Genomic DNA, 22,125 nt, shown 5'->3' on the forward strand with positions numbered 1-22,125 from the left:
TTCCATCATGGAAGAGATGCTTGCAAACCAAGCGACAAATTTGAAGGCTCATTCATATAAATGATCAGGAGCATAATTTCTGATGTAAGCAAGTGGCTTTGCACTTAAAACCAGATCTTAATTTTTAGAAAGCAATACATACATGGTATGGTATTTTGTCCTGAACTTTCTCTACAGCTGAATTGGATCAAGAAGGTAGGACACTATATTCAGTCTCCTTCATTTTAAATAACATCTTCACTTTTTGTCAAGCTTTCCGAAGGTAAAATTACCTTATCTACATTTAAAAACCTTTATGCTTCATTTCCAAACCCTTCATGTTGTACACAGTGAGCTTTGCACTGTTCCCCAATAACTGATGAATTTTGAAGAATATGTCAATTCCCCATTGGTCAGTCTTGCTGACTAGCACTGAATGAGGCAAAATATAGATCAAGGAAAGGTGTAAGAAACAGGAAGACACAGGGGATGGGGAAGGAAATAAAAAAGTAATTACTTACCAATCGGTAGAGTAGGTCATCTTTTTTCTTACATGGTGAAAAAGGAAATGAGCTTTTAAAGAGCTCAGCTAGTTTTGACAGGATGCCTTGCTAAAAGGAACAAAAAACTGAAATTACAAATATAGAAGAAACAATAATTCATTTACTCCTGCTTCAGTTTCTCTTGATAAATCAAATTCCAAGTACCTGAGACTTAGTTTTCACTTACTCTACCTGGTCCAACTTCAGAGTATGCTAAGGGAATACCTGTTTCTGGTGACTTGAAAATTTTGCCAGCATAGAAGGTGAAATAAAGCTTTCATTAACCCCTTCATTCCAAGGTGCTATAAGTGCTACATTGTTAAAGCAAGTGTAAATTAGGATTAGCCTATTGGTCTGAGGGTTGTAGTTGCTGCCTGAGCATGAAAGAACCCCTCTCTCCTTGAGGATAGGAAAAGAACCAAGCAGGATTAATGGTCTAAGGAACCCAAATGTAAAAAAAGGACTGAGAATGAGGAGCTGTCTTTACTTATGCAGGTGTCACGACTGGAAGACAGGGATTGAGGCTGGCCGAGTGGACCCAGATATTGAAGGTGCTGAGGCCCAGTGATGACAATTGCAGTAACTGTTCCAGAAGCTCCATGTCAGATTAGCACTAAGCATCATATACTCTTATCTCCACGCTACACCACACGTAACTTAAAACTGGGCTTTTAGCTTCATTTGTGAGTTGTAGACCTCTAATTAGGGACAGACTCTGTCCTCATGGATTTGAAATAACTACTAATCCAGGCCAATAATCAACAAGTATTTCTTTAAAATATGACCCAACAAAGAAACCAGGTCTTGCCTGAACCTGCAATTATTTAAAATGGAGTGAGATGCTTATAAACGCATACCGTATATCTGCTTTCCACATCTCTTTGTAGAGCTAGTAGAAGGTAGTTTAAAAAATATTTATATGCATTACATGAATTTCATGACTACACCTCTGAACCTTCAACCTGCTAATATGCAATACAAGCGATCAATCAAATTGTGTCACAAATGACTGAAATGTGGAAACTGTGTTTAGTTGCATACTGCATCGTAAATCATAGATAAGAATGGATTTTTTTAAAATGTAAAACATGGTAAGGGTATTTTCTCACGGTGTGAATTCAATAATTCATTTCTTAAACAAGAAAACTGGTAAAAACAAATTCCATCATTTACAACAAAAAGAGCCACCAGATGGGTTGGCAGCAGGATTGTGAGCTGTGGACCTTCACATGGACCACACGAGCTACAGAAATGCCTATGTCCTATATGTGGAGCAACCACTAGAGAGGAAAGCAACACAAACTTCGCCAGTGAGTTACAGAACAAGTAGTAGAAAGCAGTAGAATGATTTTGGGGATCAGAATTCCTGAGTTGTTACTAATATGGGGATGGGAGTGTAGTCTAATAGGTAGAGGGAGGATAGCCAAGCACATAGATTTAACATTTGTTCTGAAAGGCAGTGTGACACTGACTTGATGTGACAACCCAGAGATGAAAAGCTTTAGCTATCCAATTAACATTATCCAGAGCCATTCAGTTACATGGGACATTTTTTTTTTAAATAATAAAACCAACTCATTGCGTAAGAAGTGGAAAACTTCTGATTTATTTTTTTGAAAGAATTAATGTGACTCAGTTTCCCCTCTCACTTTGTATTGTAGCCTGCTGTAGATGAAGAGATTCTTGAAGCAAGACAAGCAAGGCAGTAACTGTGGGGGTTAGGCCAGTCACTAAGCATAAATGAACTAGCAGGAACTAACAGCACTAGGGGGTAATTGTTGCAAACCTCTAGACAAGTAAACAAGTCTGCAAAAGTACCACGCCCTGGGAGAGATTGCATAGACCAGTTTTGGCAGGACTTAAGAGGCCCAGAAGACAACAAACAAAGAAGTGAATAAAATGGAGAGCCTGCTACTGAAGGGGGGGTTCACCCTCACTCAACCCAAGAACTGGCATAATTTAACCTAGAGGACAAAACCCTACTGGAAGGGTTGGAAGGACTTTGAAACCTGCTATGCTCTCCAAGTGGAAGATGGGGGACAACTGGTCAGACAGGCATGCATATATGTTGTTTATCACTTTCAAGATATGTTTTCTCTGTACTGCTTTTGTTCTAAAGAAATACTTTGCTTTAAGAAGATGGGCTGGTCACTGGTTAACCCTGTCATCGTCCTTGGTAGATAACAGGACCATAAGTCCTGAAGTAACCTCAGGCTTGTCTACACTAACAACTTATGTTGTCACACCCCAAGTGATGCAGTTATACTGACCTAGCTCCTGGTGTAGCCAGCGCAATGTTGACGGAAGAAACTCGACATAAGCTATTGTTTCTCAGGGAGGTGGAGCACTATGCCAACAGGAGAAGTCCTTCTATTGGCGTAGGTAGCATCTTCAGCGAAGTGGTGCAGCTGTGCCGCTGCAGCCTTTTAAGTGTAGACAAGCCCTCAGATTGCTAATATGATTACAGTGAAGAGCACGACGAATTGCAGGCTAAATACACTGTCTGGAGGAAGAGGAACACCTCACCCCAAGCAAGGTGACAGCTAGACACCCTCAAGGAAGTCATAAAGGGATCACAGGTGCAGTTACCCCAGAACTGTGATAACTGGGTCCAACAGAGTAACCCAAATGATGCTTCCATGTATATATGAAATCTGTTTCTATGCCCGATTGGAGCTATATAGCCATATCTGAGGGAAGTATTAGTGAGGTTAGGATGATATAATGGACCAACACATCAGATATCACAATGACAGTTCTTCTGGCTGTACAGTTATCATCCTATCCCAACAAGGGGAGCTATCTAATTAGACTATGAAAAAGTCCAAGGGAAGCATTCAAAATACTGTCATTTGAGGTACTGGAAACTAGAACAGGCAACATGCTAGAAATGTACTGTACAGAGCAATCCTGCATTAGCCAGGGGATGCAGTAATAATAAGCTAATAGGTTTGTTCCAGCTCTAATTTCTATTATTACAGCTTGGAGTTCCTGTTGCCTATGACAGTAGGAGAAGGGAAAGCTGGTGACAAGCTAAAACTCTCTTTACCTACAGAACATTCTGAGGCTGCAGAGAGGCAATGGCAGTAGACTGTCCATTTAGAAACACCACTGAAAACAATAAGAAGTATGTCACAAACTATAGCGCTACAAGAATTGCATTATAAAGAGCTCCCTAGTCATGAAGCAATGCAAAGTAAAGCAAAATGCCCTCTTGGTAATGAGTAGAAGCAATGGGTGGGGTGTAAACAATGGCCCTTGAACTACATTTGACTGGTCAGATGGATACTTAATTTAGACTAGTACCTCTGCTCCCAGTGTATTGAAAGTACAGTATAGAAACATTTATTATTTCAAGAACAAGTTTTGTTTTAAGGACAATAAACTTTTTAAATTACTTTCATCTTCCTGAGTCTTCAGCTCTTGATTGCACACATTTAAATCAATACCAAGGACAGTTTTAATTAATGACCATTAAAGTCAGAAAGAAAGCACTGTTACCAGCTAATGTAATCTATTGAGTTACAGACTAAACCAGCTTGGCTTGCTGTATAAATTATCTTTTGGTTCATATTCCTCATTTTGATTTTAAAGAAAAATCTGAGCTTGCATAAGTGCAAGACAGACAGGCCAAAGCTTGAAGATGCAAAACAAGACAACCCACTGTTTTGGGCTGTGAACCAGTGGTGTGCGGTAACACATTAAATTATTCAGATATCTTGGAATGATGTTTTATAGTCTTTATTCCCACTGGAAGTGTTCCTGACGAGTAAAACAGTCTTCATCAACACACAAGTCAGGTCATGTTTCCTTTGATGACTCTTGAGTATTCTCCTTGCTACTTTAGAACAAAAATAAGTTAAATGGGCTCTTTGTGAAACATATAGTAAAATATGTATCCCCTATATTTTAATTTATGGCAAAGGCACCTATAGCTTGGGATAGTCATGCTTTTATGTGCATTCATTTAAAGCCAAATAACTAAAATATTTACTTTAGTATGGGATGAACTTAAGATGGCATTTATAGTATCTTGCATTTATATAGCACTTTTATCCCAACACATTTCACAAAGTGAAACTAGGGAGAGGTTACTTTTACCTAATATTAAAATATAATCACATCTGGGGTTAAATGTGATGCACCAACTATTTAATAGCACTCGGAAACACACACAATAGTTTAGGATAGGAAGTGGAGAAAAATATCCTACACAGTTTAAATTATGGAGGAAATTTAAATAAGATGAAAGCCAAATGTAACTACCCAAATTGGAAGTAAGCCAGGAAACTGGGCCTATGAACCCTTATTCTAACAAAGGCCTGGTCTATACTACAGAGTTAGTTTGATGTAAGACAGCTTTCGCTGACCTAACTCTGTAAGCCCAATACACCAAATTAATAACATCACCTCTGCAAGAGGTGTAGCGCTTAAGTCGAAATAGTTAGGTTGACATAGTAGCAATGTAGTGTCTACACTGACAACGTCGAATGTTGCTGCCTTTCAGAAACTATCCCATAATGGCAGTTAAATCAGTACAAGCACTCCTGCTGAGGACATGCACCACCGACACAAAGAGCTCAGTGTGGATGTGTAAAACCGATTCAATTACTGCAATGGCTGTACGTCAACGTAACTTAGGTCAACTTGGATTTTCGGATAATAGTCTTTCCTTCGTCAATCACTCAGGTGGCAGCCTACAGAAAAATTAGCATTTTTGTTGTCCTCCCGTGCCCCAGGAGCATAATTCTCTCCTTTTCCAGGCAGTTAGATTCCTACATCTAGCAGGACACATAGCCATAGGGAGGAGACCAGAACCAGATGATGCTGGAAGAGATCCTGTAGCCTCTTAGAAGAAGAATCCAGCTCTTGGGGGAAAAAACACTATTTCTCATGCCTGGGTGTTTTGGAGGAGTCATTTGGGACCTCACAGTTGTCCACCAACCCAGGTTCAAAAAGCTGGAAACACCATTATGTCCTCAGTTGTTCATCTAGGTTTTTGGCAGCAATGAATTGCATTTAATGGTTTTCATTTGAAAGCAATGTAAAGACTTGCTTTTATGGTACTTGCAAGTCAAGGTTACTCTTTGGAACAGGATGGAAAAGAAAAAGTGCATTGGTGTTCCTTCTGCAGATATACACAGTGAGCATCAATTACCATGTCTTTCCATTCCTCATGCGAGTATATATTTGCATTAAAGTAGCACTCAACCAAGACCAGGGCCCAAGTGAGCTAGGCAACGTAGTCCCTGCTCCCAAGGGCTTACAATCTATATACACTAGACAGATAAAGGGTGAGAACAAGGAAGTATTAATCCCATTTTAAAAACGGGGAACTGAGGCACAGAGAAATTAAATGATTTGCCCAAGTCACAGAGAAGTTATGGGCAGTGCTGGGAATTGAACCCAGCTCTCAAGTAGCAGTCCAGTGTCATAACCATAAGACCAATCTTCCCCTCACCACACACTAACAAGAAGTCAGTTCCCTTCAGAGATGACACTGAAATGGGAAGGAGAAGCAGAAATTAAAGGACAGAAATAGACTATCTGGCATCAGAGAGACAACAGAAAAGCACGAAAGTTTCAAAGCCAGTACTGATTACCAAGAATGATTACATCAATTCCAATTCACAATATCCTGTAACTCCAAATTAGCACGTGGGTTTTTTCCCTTCCCTTCCTCACACTCTCTCATTTGAAAACAGATGAGACAAAGCAGACATAATTGTGGTGCTCATGAGTTGCTCAGGTGAGCTTGATGTACAGATATATTAAACACACACACTCTCTGCCCTTAAGTTTCAAGAGAACCCAAGATCAATTGCCTCTGTTATTGACAACACCAAAGGAGGAGCTCCTAAGCCAGGGGTGGGCAAACTTTTTGGCCTGAGGACCACATCTGGGTATGGAAATTGTATGGAGGGCCATGAATGCTCACAAAATTGGGGGCTGGGGTGCAGGAAGGGGGTTAGAGCTCCGGCTGGGGGTGCAAACTCTGGGATGGGGCGGGGGGTTTGGGGGTGTTCCAGGCTGCGACTGAGGGATTTGGAGGGCGGGAGGGGGATCAGGGCTGGGGCAGGGGCACAGGAGGGGGTCAGGGGTGCAGGCTCTGGGCAGCATTTACCTCAAGCAGCTCCCGGAAGCAGCGGCATGCCCCTCCTCCAGCTCCTATGCAGAGGGGCAACCAGGGGGCTCTTCACGCTGCCCCCGCCCAAAGCGCTGCCCCTGCAGCTCCCATTGGCCGTGGCTCCAGGCCAATGGGAGCTGTGGGGGCAGTGCTTGGGGCAGGGGCAGCATGCGGAGCCCCCTGGTTGTCCCTCTGCGTAGAAGCTGGAGGGGGGAAATGCTGTTGCTTCCGGGAGCTGCACGGAGCCATGGCACGCGCAGAGCGGGGAAAGCTCCCAACCCTGCTCCCCAGCTGGAGCGCTGGACCAGGGACCCTGCTCCCCGCACGAGCTCAAGGGCTAGATTAAAACATCTGAAGGGCTGTATGCAGCCCCCGGACTGTAGTTTGCCCACCCCTCTCCTAAGTCAATAAAATGAGTAAACTGCTTCAGAAGAAGTGAAAGATAGAAACAATACACTTTGGGGAAAATGGTAAAATACATACATACACATGCAATTAGATTGCACACATTTTCTGCCTTTCATAAGACCACGCATATAAGGGAAAGTAATGTAGCTAACTAGAACCAACCTGTGTACTACTTCAGAACAATGTACAGGTATCAGCCAATCAGGTATCACTTTTTATTGACCTAAATTTCAATAAATAAGAGTTTTAATTAAAATAAATCTCATTGCACAAAAGCAGAAATAGGTCAGTTAACTGCAGGTGCATTCCAAATGCCAATAACTTGAAAGGGAAAACATAGCTTTTATGAGATTTCTAGAGGAACAAGTCAGTCACAGCTAGTGTCCTCAGTTTCACAGTTTTGAAAACCAATGGAAATGGACATAATATATTTAGGAATCCTTTTAATGTTGTGTTAACTTAAAGCAGCATTAGTCCCTAATTAGTGTCAGACTCTACTCCATGAGCACTGAAAGAAACCAGCAGTGATTACTTCTAATTCATTAGCTAGCTAGATGAACGTTTACCAGAAAACAGCTCACATATTAAATATAAAAAAATATATTTTAATGGCACCTTTGGATTGAGAAAGTAGGCATTCAAGTGTGAAGAAACTCCAAAAGCTAAGCTCATTCCCACAACAATAAATCTGCCACTTGTCCTTACATGCTCTGCAGCACATGGGACAGAAATTCCACAGTAAGATGCTCCGGTTTCTACTGACACCAACGCTGAGTTCTACGACAAAGTGGAAACGTTGTGACAACAGGACTGAGCGACACAAAGCAGCATTAATGTAATCAGGGACTTTAATTATGGGGTTTTTTTTATTATGGTAGTGCGATAGCATGCTAGAATCTATCAACACAGAAAGACTTCCATAGGAACTAAGGACTACCAAAAACCTCACTATCTTCTGCCTTAAGTGCAAGACACATTTCTTTCACCTTGCCTTCTGTAACAAACATATAGCAACCTCTGTGTGTGTGTGTGTGTGTGTATTATAAATTAAATTTCAAAACAAAATAATGTGTAAATCCCTTTCCGCTCCCCAGGAAAGGATGAGAAAACAAAGGCATAACACGTTAGTCATGCTGCTTAATGCATCATTGGAAGGTATTCATATACTATAGTGATGACCATGGTAGAAGAATCTATATAGACTAGAACAGACTTGATATCAATATGGTGTTATTAGTTTACTTTCATTAGAGCCTGTTTTTGAATGCGTTTCCCAGACTGTTGCCCAACTTGCAGTTTGTCACAAGATCCACCACTGGTAGGCCACAAAAAATCAGAGAGCCTCGCTGCGGCATGTAGGCTAGTATCATTCTCTCTCTCTTGCCTGCTTCTAAGAAAGGATGTGGGTGCACTACTCATTCCACTTCTCACTAATGAGTGGGGTGTGGAAGCAGGAAAGCAGCAGTGGCCAGGAAGGGGACTGCAGGTTGGGGAAGCTGTTGGAAAACAGCAAAGTGTTGTGTGTAAAGGCGACTGAGCACTAGAGGACAGTGGAAAGCAGCAGTGGACACTAGTGAGAAGCCATCAGGCCATGGACATAAGCAAATGAGTGCAATGCTGCAGCAAGCAGAGTGGGAAAGAAACAGGGATTTTTCAGATACAGGGAATCATCGAGTCTCTGGAACCTTGTTCCAGCTTCTTACCTTTATAGTGTTGGGGGGCACCCCACCCTGCAGTGTTCTGGGCAGAGAAGTCTGCATAGAAGTCTCTTTTTTCCACCAGGCTCTAGCTTAGCACATAGCTGGAGCATATCCATTGAAAAGAGAACTCTCCACTGTGGAAGAGAAAGATGCAGGCAGAAAATAACTGCACTGAGCATGCTCCAACTAGGTGCTAAAGAGAGAACAATATAACAACTGAATTTCCACAGCCAGCAGGGGGATTATTCCTGTAGCAGCTGCCCCAGAAGAAAAACCCTGTGGCCAACTCTACAAGTGTGGCTTCATGGATTCACAGAGCTGTGGTATACGTTGTTAACAAATACATTAATCAAAGTGTATAATACTACATACGTACTGCATGCTCAAGTTAACATTGTGGAAACAAACTTAATTTTTGGAATATCCTAAATTCTAGGTCCTTGATTTGTCAAGCATAATCCAAATGTAAAACTCCCTTGAAAAACCTACTGATCATTTCCCTGTTTTTAAAGTGCAAAAAGTCTGAGCTGTTCAGCTCCTGGTGATTATCCAGTCTACAGGCTTGTGGAATCTATAACTTAGAGCGATTAGGCTTTATTCCTCCTGACCTCTACCATTCTTAACTAAAGCTCCCCAAGCCAAATAAACTGCTTAACCTACTGCAGAGTGGCATAATCATTGAGGCTGGAATTTTCAAAAAAGCTGATGGAGTTAGGTGCCCAAATCTCATTGAAACTCCCTTACTCTCATTTGAAAAACTTAGCTTCAAGCCATTGTAATATCAAAGAGCAGTTTAAACTGTTTAAAGACTTAGAATGTCTTAAATTGCTTCGGATGCAGTAACAGATATAGTGCTCTCTTAATCAAAAGGAGCCATGGCTGACAACAATAACTGATCCTCCCTGACCTATAGTGAACTAGGCCTGAAAATGGTTTGGCCCCCAGTATAGGGCAGTTAGGCCAAATCACTGAAATGTTCATTACAGAAAGTGTGCTAGACCCAAAGTGAGTCAGGCCCATAAGGAGAAGTTAGGAACACCAGTCACTGTTATTTCTCCATAAACTAGTATGGTTCTGGTGTCTCAGGGACAACTGTTATCTTACCTCTACTTTCCAGCAAGAAGTCCCACCTGTTGTATACTTGCTACATATTAAGTGGTGTTTAGCAACTCAACACATAAGCAAAGCTGGAAACTTTCCAGGCTGTATTAATCCCATATTAAATTACTATAAAAATATCTGGTAAATAATATAAAACTTACAGCTCTTTAAAAATTCGCTGTCAAAGTCTCCTGCCTCTCTAGTGCATTTAAATCCTGAGTGGCATTTCCTCAGCCTCAAACTATATCAGCAGAAAGGCAAAATAAGGCAGCTACTAGTTCTAATAACTTTTTATATAGCAAGAGTTTATATAATGTCTGTGATTTTATATATTTTTTAACATAGCTTCAAGGCCAAGGTGAATGCTCACTTTCTGGGTGGTATCTTGTTCTTGTTGCCCCTCCTCTGCTGTGCATTGTTCTGTCTTCTGTGATACAGCTGAACATATTTCAAAATCTGTATGGCCCAAATCCTGTAAATACTGGTAAAGTGGAGAATTCTGAAAGAGAATTGAAAAAGACCAAATGGCCTCTTTAACACTTCTCAGAAAGAAAAGCCATGATTACATAGCCACAAGTACGGTCAAGCCACACAATTGCCTACGAAGTACACAACAGGAAGAAAGCTCAGTTTTCAGAGTCAGAGTCCCTGAGTATATCAGGAGTGTAGGAAGGCGGGTGACAGGGCAGGAAGCATCCAGTGAAACAAGTGTTAAGGGCATAAAAACAAAATTCTACTGTACACACATAGTACTATTTGCCAATCCACATATTTTAACATTCACACAAACATAAAAATACCTGTTTTCCAACACTCTCAAAGATATTACACCAAAGAGCTGTAAAGAGGTCTCAGAATGCTAATATTTAGATACTTTAAAACACATTTATGCCACAGAAGGGAATATCAAACTGAAACTACAGGTGTCAAAAATAAGTTAATGACAAGGCATCACAAAATGAGCTTTTTTAAAAAAAATACTGTTTGTTCATGGACTTACTTGATAATTCATAAAATTAATTTATTTGCACTGTTTTCCAGACATCACTGCAAATTAATGAGGTTCTATCCTATACGTATACATTTGTATATATGCAGCAGATGGATAAGATTTAACAGAAAACTGTACACAATCTATAGTATGACTCTAAAGGCAAAAGGGATCTACAGTACTAAATGCTTATTCCTGCTTAGTGGAAAGAAAAAAAACCCCAAGGTTTCCAGGGTAATATATGATCATAGAAAAAGAGATGGAAAAGTTCTGCGAGTTCATCTAGTCTGTCACTTGCCAAAGCAATATGTTACCATACTCGTGCAAGTGAATCACAATGTCAAACAACTTCTGTTTTACAATTTCAAAAGCAAAATGAAACGTATAACAGAAAATTACATCAACATTTGTTTCTTTCAGTAACCTTTTCCTTGTCCCACTTGCCGCTAAAGAGATGGGTGATGGATAAAGCTGGGTAATGGTGATGTGAGTCTCCGATAGTGATTGAGTTTGTGGTTGATTAATTTCTACTACATTTATGTTTTCACTTCGTTATCCGATTTGATCTGGGGCAACTGATGGGTTTGTTTATTTGTGCATTTTAAAAAGAATGTCGAGGGTGCCCAAACTGCATGGATGCTCTTATTGTAGCTTATAAGGAACGGAATAATTTATACTTTTTACCCTTTCCATCTGAAACAAACCTCCAACAAACCATGGTCTAAACATCATAGTAAACCGATGAATAGAGCCCTGCAAATCCATGGATATCCGCTTCATATCCACGGATCTCTCTACTCACTGGTGGCACCTGGCCCGCGGCATCCGGCTCAGGCAGCCCCGGGGCGCAGCATGCTTTAGGGCCGGTGGCCAGCAGCCAGTGACTGGGGCCAGGCAGCAGGCCAGAGATGAGGCTGTCCAGCACCCGTTTGCAGCGCCGCTTCCTGTCCAGCAGCTCGGGGCCCTTGGACAGTGCCAGCGTCCCCGCCATAGCCCGGCTCGGCAGCACTCGCCACTCTCCTGACCCTGGGTATTCCAGCGGGTGGGGCCGTGGCACCTGATCCCTCTGCCCTGCTGCAATGCAACATGCACTGCTGCTGACGTCACTTGCAAGCCCCTGGAAGCAGCACACGATACGATATCCCTTCCCTCCAGCCCCCACCCCTTCTCCTCGAGATCCCGCACCTGCGCCACCATCCTCCTCAAGACCCCACCCGAGTCACCCCTTACCCCCAGTCCCCGCCCTCACACTGCCTCTTCCCTGCAAGACCCCACGCCCCCCTCTCACTCATCTGCACCCTCTCCTCTCCCCGTCCCCATTGCTAGCCCATGAGAGACGGCCTGCTGCTGCAGGTGCGGATGCAGACACACACAAAAGACGGCTAGCGGATCGGATGCACCTTGATTCTAGCAAATGCAGATCAGATGCAAATCCACATTTTTGTATCTGCGCAGGGCTCTACCTATGAAGTAGGTACGTATTATTTTACAAAAGTGGGAAACTGAGGGAGAGACAGGCTAAGTTCTAGGTCACACAGGAGTCTGTGGCAGAACCAAGAATATGTCTCAGATCAGTTTTCCAATTGTGTGCTTTAACTTTAAAGATGTCCTTCCCTTTTAAAGGTATTAGTACTTCTCCCAACAGAGCACCACAATTTTTGTTTTAAAAAGCCTAAATTTTTAAAGATATGTCACTTTAAGAAATAAAGATCCTGTTTCCATGAAAAATTCTTAGCAATAATGACTACTAGAAAGAAGTATGGAATTATAGGAGTAAAATATTTTATACACTCTTTTCAATATCTTCAATTTAAAATATATAATTTCCTTCCTTTCATCTGTACCATAAAACTAGAATAGCTTAATAATTATTTGTTACCATTCACTGTACATCAATTAAAGTTGACACTTTCCATACCAATAAGTTCCTGTATAAATAGCAATGAACAGCTGATAAACATTTTGTTCACTATCTGTGACCATAAGATAATTAGTTGAAGAAAAAGAAAAGCCACTTGTGAGATTGCGAAATTGTGGATATTTTAGTTCTGCCAATCCCTCTTTTGAAGAAAGTGCCAAAGAATTGTCCTTTCTCAAAAATCATAACTTTGGAAGACCCTACAGTTGGCTAATGTTAACCTCCCTTGTATTTATAGGGATCTACCCAAGAAAGCGGGGGGGGGGGGGGGAGCATTCTTCAAATATCCATATGGTGCAGAATACAACAAACATAAGAAGGACCATACTGGGTCCGACCAATGGTCCATCTAGCCAAGGATCCTGTCTTCTTACAGTGCTCAATGTCAGATGCTTCAGAGGGAATGAACAGAACAAGGCAATCATCAATTGATCCATCCCTTGTCATCCAGTCCCAGCATCTGGCAGTGAGAAGCTACGGACACTTAGAGCATGGGCTTTCATCCCTGACCATCTTGGCTAATAGCCATTGATGGACCTATCTTCCAAGAACTTATCTAATTATTTTTTGAACTCAGTTATACTTTTGGCCTTCACAACATCCCCTGGCAATGAATTCCATACCTTGACTGTGTTGTGTGAAGAAGTACCTTCTGCTGCCTATTAATTTCATTGGGTGACCTCTAGTTCTTGTGTTATGTGAAGGGGTAAATAACACTTCCTTATTCACTTTCTCCACATCACTCATGTTTTATAGACCTCTGTCATCTCCCCCCTTAATCATCTCTATTCCAAGATGAACAGTCCCCATCTTTTTAATCTCTCCTCATATGGAAACTGCTCCACACCCTTAATTATTTTTGTTGCCCTTCTTGGTACCTTTTCCAAATCTAATGTATCTTTTTTGAGACGGGGCAAACAGAACTGCACATACTGTTCAAGGCATATCATGGATTTATAGAGTAGCATTATGATATTTTTTGTTTCATTATCTGTCCCTTTCCTAATGGGTTCCTAAGACTGGTTAGCTTTTTTTGACTGCTGCGACACATTTAGCAGAAGTTTTCAGAGAACTGTTCACAATGATTCCAAGATCTCTTTGTTGAGTGTTAACAGCTAATTTAGATCCCATCATTTTGTATGTATAGTTGGGATTATGTTTTCCAATATGCATTACTTTTCATTTATCAACATTAAATTTCATCTGCCATTTTGTTGCCCAGTCATCCAAATCTTAAATCCTTTCTGTTACAAGTTTAATTTTTAACATGTTATCTTTATGCCTGAAACACAGATGGAAGAGAGTGAGTACATGACTATCTGACCCAAGAGGGTTTTCAGTTTACACTAAGTAAACAAAATTAACATCCTCAGCACAAAACCAATCAATCTTCTAAGCCCAATGCCCATACAAATACGTAAAATCTCTTATGTAACAGATTTCACAGAGCCAATACCTGAGAAAAGAAACTTAAAGACTTTGTTGCCCTGACTCTCAAACTCAACAACAGAATTTTTCTTTATCTGAGCTCAAGACAGGCTTGAAGGAATGGAGATCTATAGGCACTTTGACTCTGTTCACTAAACATAAAATTGTCTTGGGCTCCTCTAAATATGTTTCGTTAAAAGAGAAACAATCTTGGATAGCACAGATAGCTAGATATTCATTTTTCTTCCTCCAAATGTTTAACAATACTCCATAGCTCTATTGTGTTAGAGAGAAAAATAAGTCAACTCCCTGAAACCCTTTCCCCCCCATGTTTTTAGCTTTTGTAAGGAGTCTCAAAACGGCCTCTGTGAAAGGAGCTATTGAAATCATCCATTTAAATTAGGGCTGTCGATTAATCGCAGTTAACTCACGTGATTAACTCAAAAATATTAATCGCAATTAATCACAGTTTTAATCGCACTGTTAAACAATAGAATACCAATTGAACTTTATTAAATATTTTGGATGTTTTTCTACATTTTCATATATATTCTATTCTGTGTTGTAATTGAAATCAAAGCTTTTTTTTATTACAAATATTTGCACTGTAAAAATGATAAAAATAATATTTTTCAATTCACCTCATACAAGTACTGTAGTGCAATCTCTTTGTTGTGAAAGTGCAACTTACAAATGTAGATTTTGGTTACATAACTGCACTCAAAAACAAAACAATGTAAAACTTCAGAGCTTACAAGTCCACGCTTCAGCCAATCACTAAGACAAACAAGTTTGTTTACATTTACAGGAAATAATGCTGTCCTCTTCTTACTTACAATCTCACCAGATAGTGAGAACAGGCATTTGCAGAGCACTTTTGTAGCACATCTGGCAAGGTATTTACGTGCCAGATATAAACATTTGTATGTCCCTTCATGCTTCAGCCACCATTCAGAGGATATGCTTCCGGGCTGATGATGCTAGTTAAAAAAAAAAAAAAAGTGTTAATTAAATTTGTGACTGAACTCCTTGGGGGAGAATTGTATGTCTCCTGTTCTGTTTTACCTGCATTCTGCCATATAGTTCATTTCTAGCAGTCTCAGATGATGACTCAGGCCATGTTGTTCATTTTAAGAACACTAGTGCAAATTTGACACCAATGTGAAATTTCTAAAGATAGAAACAGCACTTGACCCCAGATTTAAGAATCGGAGTCCCTTCCAAAATCTGAGAGGGATGATGTGTGGAACATGCTTTCAGAAGTCTTAAAAGAGCAACACTCTGATGGAGACTCAACAGAATGCAAACCACCAAAAAAGAAAATCAACCTTCTGCTGGTGGCAACTGACTCAAATAATGAAAATGAACATGTGTCGGTCCGCACTGCTTTGGGTTGTTATCAAGCAGAACCCGTCATCAGCATGGACGCATGTTTTCTGGAATGGTGGCTGAAGCATGAAGGGACATATGAATTTTTAGCACATGTGGCACGTAAATATCTTGTGATGCTGGCTACAACAGTGCCATGAGAATGCCTGTTCTCACTTTCAGGTGACACTGTAAACAAGAAGTTTGCATTATCTCCTGCCAATATAAACAAACTTGTTTGTCTGAGCGATTGGCTGAACAAGAAGTAGGACTGAGTGGACTTGTAGGCTCTAAAGTTTTACATTGTTTTGTTTTTGAGTGCATTTTTTTGGTACATAATTCTACATTCATAAGTTAACTGTCATTGTAAAAAGAGATTGCACTACAATACCTGTACTAGGTGAATTGAAAAATACTATTGCTTTTGGTTTTTTTTACAGTGCAAATACTTGTGATCAAAAATAAATATAAAGTAAGCATTGTACACTTTGTATTCTGTGTTGTAATTGAAATCAATATATTTGAAAATGTAGAAAAACATCCAAAAATATTTAAATAAATGGTATTCTATTATTGTTTAACAGAGCGATTAAAATATTTTGATCGCTTGACCTAATGTAAACCTCATTCAGTGAGTGACAAGAACATGAAGCAGATTCTATTAGATTTTTTCCAGAGACTTTTTTTTTAAATGCTGAAGTTTCAGACTCATAACAAAGGAAGGATTAGTCCAGTGGTTTTCTAAGGGGTCTGCAAAATGTTGTTACCACAGAACAGTGGTTTCTACATATGTCTAAGATTTCCAAAGGGGTCCACACCTCGATTTGAAATTTTTTGGGGGGTCTGGAAGGGAAAAATGGTTGAAAACTACTGTGACAAAGCCCCAAGCCTGTATTGGTGGGTCCCACGCTTCTGGGCGGTTTCAGTGGCCTCAGAAACTCGGTAAGGCCCCAGTGTGACCTCCCTTTCTCAGTGTAGTGGCAAGAGTCACAGCCTATTGAGTTACTTTTATCACCGGCCAATATGGGAGATGGGAAGGGGGAATACCCCAGTCTCTGTTGCTCCGTAGAGCTAAGTAGGCGCAGTTCTGCCTCCTGCCTGGACTGAGTCCTACTTCCCTTCTCCAGGGGATCTCTGTAGAGCGTGGGGAGGAGGGTAACCTGGGCCCGCCCTCTACTCCAGGTTCCAGCCTAGGGACCCTAATGGTAGCAGCTGTTGATGGCTTTCCCTTCACCATTGACTCTGCTTTGATTCCCTGGGCCACTTCCCCAGTGGTCCCCTTTTCCTAGCTTCACCCTTACCTTAAGGTTCAGCAATGCTTCCTCTCCTCCAGCTCCTTTCACCTCAGCCTCCTGGAGGGCACTGGAAGGAGAGCTTTTAAACAGTATAAGTGGGACCTTGATTGGTTCCAGCTGTCTCCATTAGCCTAACGGCCTTAACTGGTTAATTGGCGTCAGGTGTCTTAATTGGCCTGGAGTAGCCTTTGTTTGGCTATCCAGGGAACAAGGGCCTGCTCATTCTGAAGGTTGATATACCTGCCTTCCAGCTCTCTCTTATATTCTTCTGGTCTGAATCTGTCACACTACTTAGCCAATAAGCGAAGAATGCACCCTATTTCAACTGTTCAGCAAAAAGTCCCTCTGGAGTATTTATTAAAAACTTCCGTAAAATGGCAGAAAGAAGTCTTGCTGAAGCATATGAGTATTTTACTAGATTACAATTCACTCATAACACTAATTAAAGAGGAAATTTACTGAGTGGAAAGTCAAGCAGACATGTCACCAGTAAGAGGCCAGAAATGTTCTTCAATCTCAAAACTAATATGATTTTCCCAAGTAAAAAGTGCATACACAAACTTCCAGGATTATATGCAATGCATCTGTGAAGAGTTTCACAAATCTCTGCATGAGCTTTGGGAAACTGACCTAAGACCTAGATAAATCTTTAGAATAAATTGGTACATTAATTGCCATTACCTGCTGCTAGCATAACAACATCATCTGAATTAAGTCAAGGAGAACTAGATTAAAATACCACGACCACTGAAGGTACATAATTTGCAGCTTCAAAAGACTTCTTGCCATTTAGCAAACACTTATTTCAGTCACTGTTTCTATACAAACAACTTAACCACTTGCTTTTATACAGTGTAGGTCTATAACGTGGTAGCTACCGTTATTTTTACTTCCATTTCCAAAGTACTTCCTCAGTCATTGGCATCAATTTAAATCAAACCATATGCATACTTTGGCATGTTCTCCTTCAATTACTCACAATGGCTCATTGTTCACTCACTACCTGAAACTCAAACACAAATTCTAACAAATTCATGAGTCTATTTCTAAGGCATCTCGATTCAAAGCTCTGTGCAGACAATTCCCTTCACCCACAATGATGGACACAGTACAAGACTCTGGAGTAGACAAGTGACTCAGCTCCTTGTGGGGAATTTTCCAGTGCAACAGCTCAATGGCATTTTCTTCAAGTGCCCTTCCTGTTAAAGAAGGATACCTCTTCAAATGCAGGTAAATCTGGAATGTATCATCAAAGCGTCATGCAATTCTGAATTCACTGGTAAGAAAGTACATTTTCCTCCAGGTAGAGTATTCCACCTAAGCAGAAGTGTTTAATTTAACAGGAACAGTAAGTGCCACACAGTAGAGTATGATTTTTCTAAAAAAGAAGAGGAGGACTTGTGGCACCTTAGAGACTAACCAATTTATTTGAGCATAAGCTTTCGTGAGCTACAGATGAAGTGAGCTGTAGCTCACGAAAGCTCATGCTCAAATAAATTGGTTAGTCTCTAAGGTGCCACAAGTCCTCCTCTTCTTTTTGCGAATACAGACTAACATGGCTGCTCCTCTGAAACCTGTGATTTTTCTGTTTTTAAAAATGTAACGTTAAAATTTGTTTAAAATGTCCTGCAAGCACGAAAACTCAGGAGAGAAAGGGATAAACCTGGGCCTTGTTTGAGCTAAACATAATTTGGTGTGCTAACAACACACCTGTAACAAGCTTCCTAACAGCACACTGGCACTACAACCATTGTTTGGACTGCACTTGCCTCAAGCAAGGCTAGTCAGCGATACAGTGCCAACATGGAGGGAAATAGCCGTTATAACAGCCTCAATAGCGCAAACACGTTTTCCACTGCCATCCCAAGGCATGCATGCCCCTACTTCGGTAGCCTGTCTGGTCTACTTTCTTCACTACACTGCACAGAGGTGAAGTTGACCAGAACCCATCTACCTGTATGCACATGCTGGTGAAGGTGACATACTACTTCTGTATGCAGTAGAGCTGTAGCCACGTCGGCCCCAGAATGTTAAAGAGAGAAGGTGGGTGAGGTAATATCTTTTATTGGACCAACTTCTGTTGGTGAGAGAGACAAGCTTTTGAGCTTAAAACAGAGCTCTTCTGCGGGTCTAGGAAAGACACTCTGGAGCCATAGCTAAATACAAGAGGGAAGCAGCATAGGTAGTTAGCCCATACTCTGAGGGATCATGCAAGGTAGAGTGGCCCATTAACACTAGAATGGACTCTCAGAACATGTGCCAACTAACAGACGTTGATCCAAAAAAAAGATATTACCTCACCCACCTTGTCTCTCTAATGCTATTTCTGTGGAACGGTAGTAAAAACACCAGAAGCTGCTGCCACCTTGGCTATGTCTACACTTCAGAGCTTACAGCAACACAGCTGTGCCACTAAAGCAGAGGTGGGCAAACTACGGCCCGCGGGCCACATCCGGCCTGCAGGACCCTCCTGCCCGGCCCCTGAACTCCTGGCCCAGGAGGCTAGCCCGCGGCCCCTTGCCTGTGGTTCCCCCTCCCCCGCAGCCTCAGCTCTCTGGGCGGCAGTGCAGCTGCAGAGCCACGGCCTGACCCGGTGCTCTGTGCTGCATGGTGGCGTGGCTGGCTCCAGCCGGGCGGCTCAGCTTCCTGTCCTGGTGCTCTAGGCAGTGCGGCTGTAGTGCTGCCAGCCACCACGGTAAAGGGGCAGGGAGCAGCGGAGATTGGATAGAGGGCAGGGGAGTTCGGGGTGGTGGTCAGGGGGTGGGGGTGTGGATAGTGGTCGGGGCAGTCAGAAGCCGGGGAATGGGGGGTTGAATGGGGGCAGGGTCCCAGGGGGCAGTCAGGAAGGAGAGGGGGGGTTGGATGGGGAGGCAGGGGGCAGACAGGGGCAGGGGTTCTGGGGGCGGTCAGGGAGAAGTGGCGGTTGGATGGGGTGGGAGTCCAAGGGGTGGGAGTCCAAGGGGGGGCAGTCAGGAATGAGATGAGGAGGTGGATGAGGCTGTGGGGGGCAGTCGAGGCAGGGGATCCGGGGGCGGTCAGGGGGCAAGAAGTGGGGGAGAGGTTGGATAGGGAGCGGGGATCAGGCCACGCCTGGCTGTTTGGGGGAGATACAGCCTCCCCTAACCAGCCCTCCCTACAATTTTGGAAACCCGATGTGGCCCTCAGGCCAAAAAGTTTGCCCACCCCTGCACTAAAGCCTTGCTGCTGGAAGACATGCAGCATAGTACTCTTTGTTGGCAGGAGAGAGCTCTCCTCCAGACAAAATAAAACCACCCCCAATGAGAGGCGGTAGCTTTGTTGCTGGGAGCTTTTCGTCGTCAAAACTTTTGTCGGTCAGGGGTGTGTTTTTTTCACACTCCCTGACCAACAAAAGTTTTAACCACAAAAGCACAGTGTAGGCATAGCCCTAGTTTACTATCGGGCCCTCATCTGTGAAGTTGAACCAGCGCCACCACAGATGGGATTTTGTTGCTAAAATCCTCTAGTGTAGACATAGTCACTGCAGATGGACTGAGCCCAGGTTTGGAATAAACCAATTAAATGGATGGGAAATGTGAACTAGATCTTTAATTACTGACCCACATTTATCACAGAGGAAGTTTTCAGTATGAAACAAAAGACTGAAAACTACTTACCTTCAAGAAAAGAGATATTTTTATTCTGACAGTATGATGTCACTTCAAATGTGCATAGCATGAAAGGGAATGATCCCAGAGGGAGATCATTTTAAATAAACTAATCGCAGCAACTGGTCTGATGTCATCTGGATTGACTGGCAGTTCTCACAGAAAAGGAGGGAAGGGAGGCAAAGGGTATAAAAATTCCTATCACACTACTTCCAGATACTCTACCCACCAGAGACAGGAAAATCTAGGTAAGATATTACGCTCTATATTTAATAGGTGAGGCACTACATAAAGGGTAACTGAATTCTTCTTTTGTAACTCAATTCACACCCACATTATCAAAACGTTGTAGCTAGTTTTAAACGATATATTTTCTGTATAATCCAGTTTATTTTCAGTAAAAATAGTAATAAATAATAATATAATAATCTTCACTTTGAATTTCAATGAGAAAAGCTCTTAAGTATGTAAGTCACTGGACAACGGGATTTAGGTGCTTTTTAAAACTCTCTGTCCTCTATTGCAGTGATTTCAACTTTTTTTCATTTGTGGACCCCTAAAAAATTTCAAATGGAATTGCAGATCCTTTGAGAATCTATTCCCCTTATACACAGTTGAATTCTGTTAAGTCATTTTTGTCTTTCATGTCTTTCACGGAGCCCTTAGACACTGTCCGCAGACCCCCAGGGGTTTGTGGATTGCAGGTTGAGAACCATTGCTCTATTGTGTTTTGACAATAACCAGTGTAAAATACAGATCATATTTTTTTGATTGCACTGAGTTTCATTAGAGTTTCTTCTGGTGCACTTCTTGAAGGTTTTTTTATTATGTGTCCATTATGGGTGGATCTGTCAGTTTCCATTAGCTTGGACAACCTCCCGGAGCAATCCAATGGCTAAGAAGTCCCATTAATTTTAAGTAAAAAAAAAGAATTTAGCACCGCTTTATAGTGAGTATCCATTAAAAGATTACAGGCTATGTCAAAGGACAAGCAACGAATAGGCCTGGAGGGGTGAGGCCACTGGGAGAAGAGTGGTAAGAATCATAATGAGTTAATGCATGCTCTCATTCACAGTACGTGTGGCAAAACGTTCAGCTTCCCAGTCCTCTCACCCATAACATTCAAAGATGACACTTGTGCTCCTAGAGATACCACTAATGGTAAGAATGCATTTATGGGGGTGAGGGAAATGACCTAGATATGGTCTGATTTTAAATGATACTGACCAATCTGTCACTTGGACAGTTATAGGGTTTGTATAACTTGTCTGGGATTTCTGTACCAGCCTGTAGAGAATCTCCCCCACTCTCCCCAAATGACACATTTTAACCAGGTAATAGCTAGAAAATCTAGTAAGGGAATTATAAAGCTGAGGAGTACATTTCTTGTGTGGGAACATACACATGAAGCTTTCAGTATTTTGATGAAAGATTCCAAAACCCATCATTTGTGCAACTTCATCATTAGAATGGGATCCTGTTAAAATGGGATCCTCTTATATAGATTGTGCCCCTTCAAGAGAGACAGAAATATTGTCTTTATTACTTACATAGCATTTTTCATCTTCATGAAGCTTTTTAAAAAATCAGTAACTAAATCTCTCAATCTATCTTCATTATAATGCAAGTTCTAACTCAGATA

The 22,125-nt window shown here is 41.6% G+C and overlaps 1 protein-coding gene across 9 annotated transcripts in view; it reads right to left on the minus strand.

Moving 5' to 3' along the window:
• VEZT (vezatin, adherens junctions transmembrane protein) overlaps window positions 1-22,125 on the minus strand; it is a 99,000-nt gene that overhangs the window by 59,584 nt on the left and 17,291 nt on the right. For 5 of the 9 annotated variants that reach the window (XM_073327507.2, XM_073327504.2, XM_073327509.2 and 2 more), the window contains 2 exons: window positions 10,228-10,356; window positions 501-590 (listed from right to left, as the gene is read on the minus strand). In XM_073327507.2, coding sequence (XP_073183608.1) covers window positions 501-590; window positions 10,228-10,356 — 219 coding nt within the window. Of the gene's footprint in view, window positions 1-500; window positions 591-7,671; window positions 7,755-8,759; window positions 8,885-10,227; window positions 10,357-15,030; window positions 15,175-22,125 lie in introns of those variants that run through there. The other 4 variants (XM_073327503.2, XM_073327510.2, XM_073327511.2 and 1 more) reach the window with 4 other exon arrangements.

This window comes from Lepidochelys kempii, chromosome 1 (assembly GCF_965140285.1).
Source record: "Lepidochelys kempii isolate rLepKem1 chromosome 1, rLepKem1.hap1, whole genome shotgun sequence".
NCBI classification, from domain to species: Eukaryota; Metazoa; Chordata; order Testudines; family Cheloniidae; genus Lepidochelys; species Lepidochelys kempii.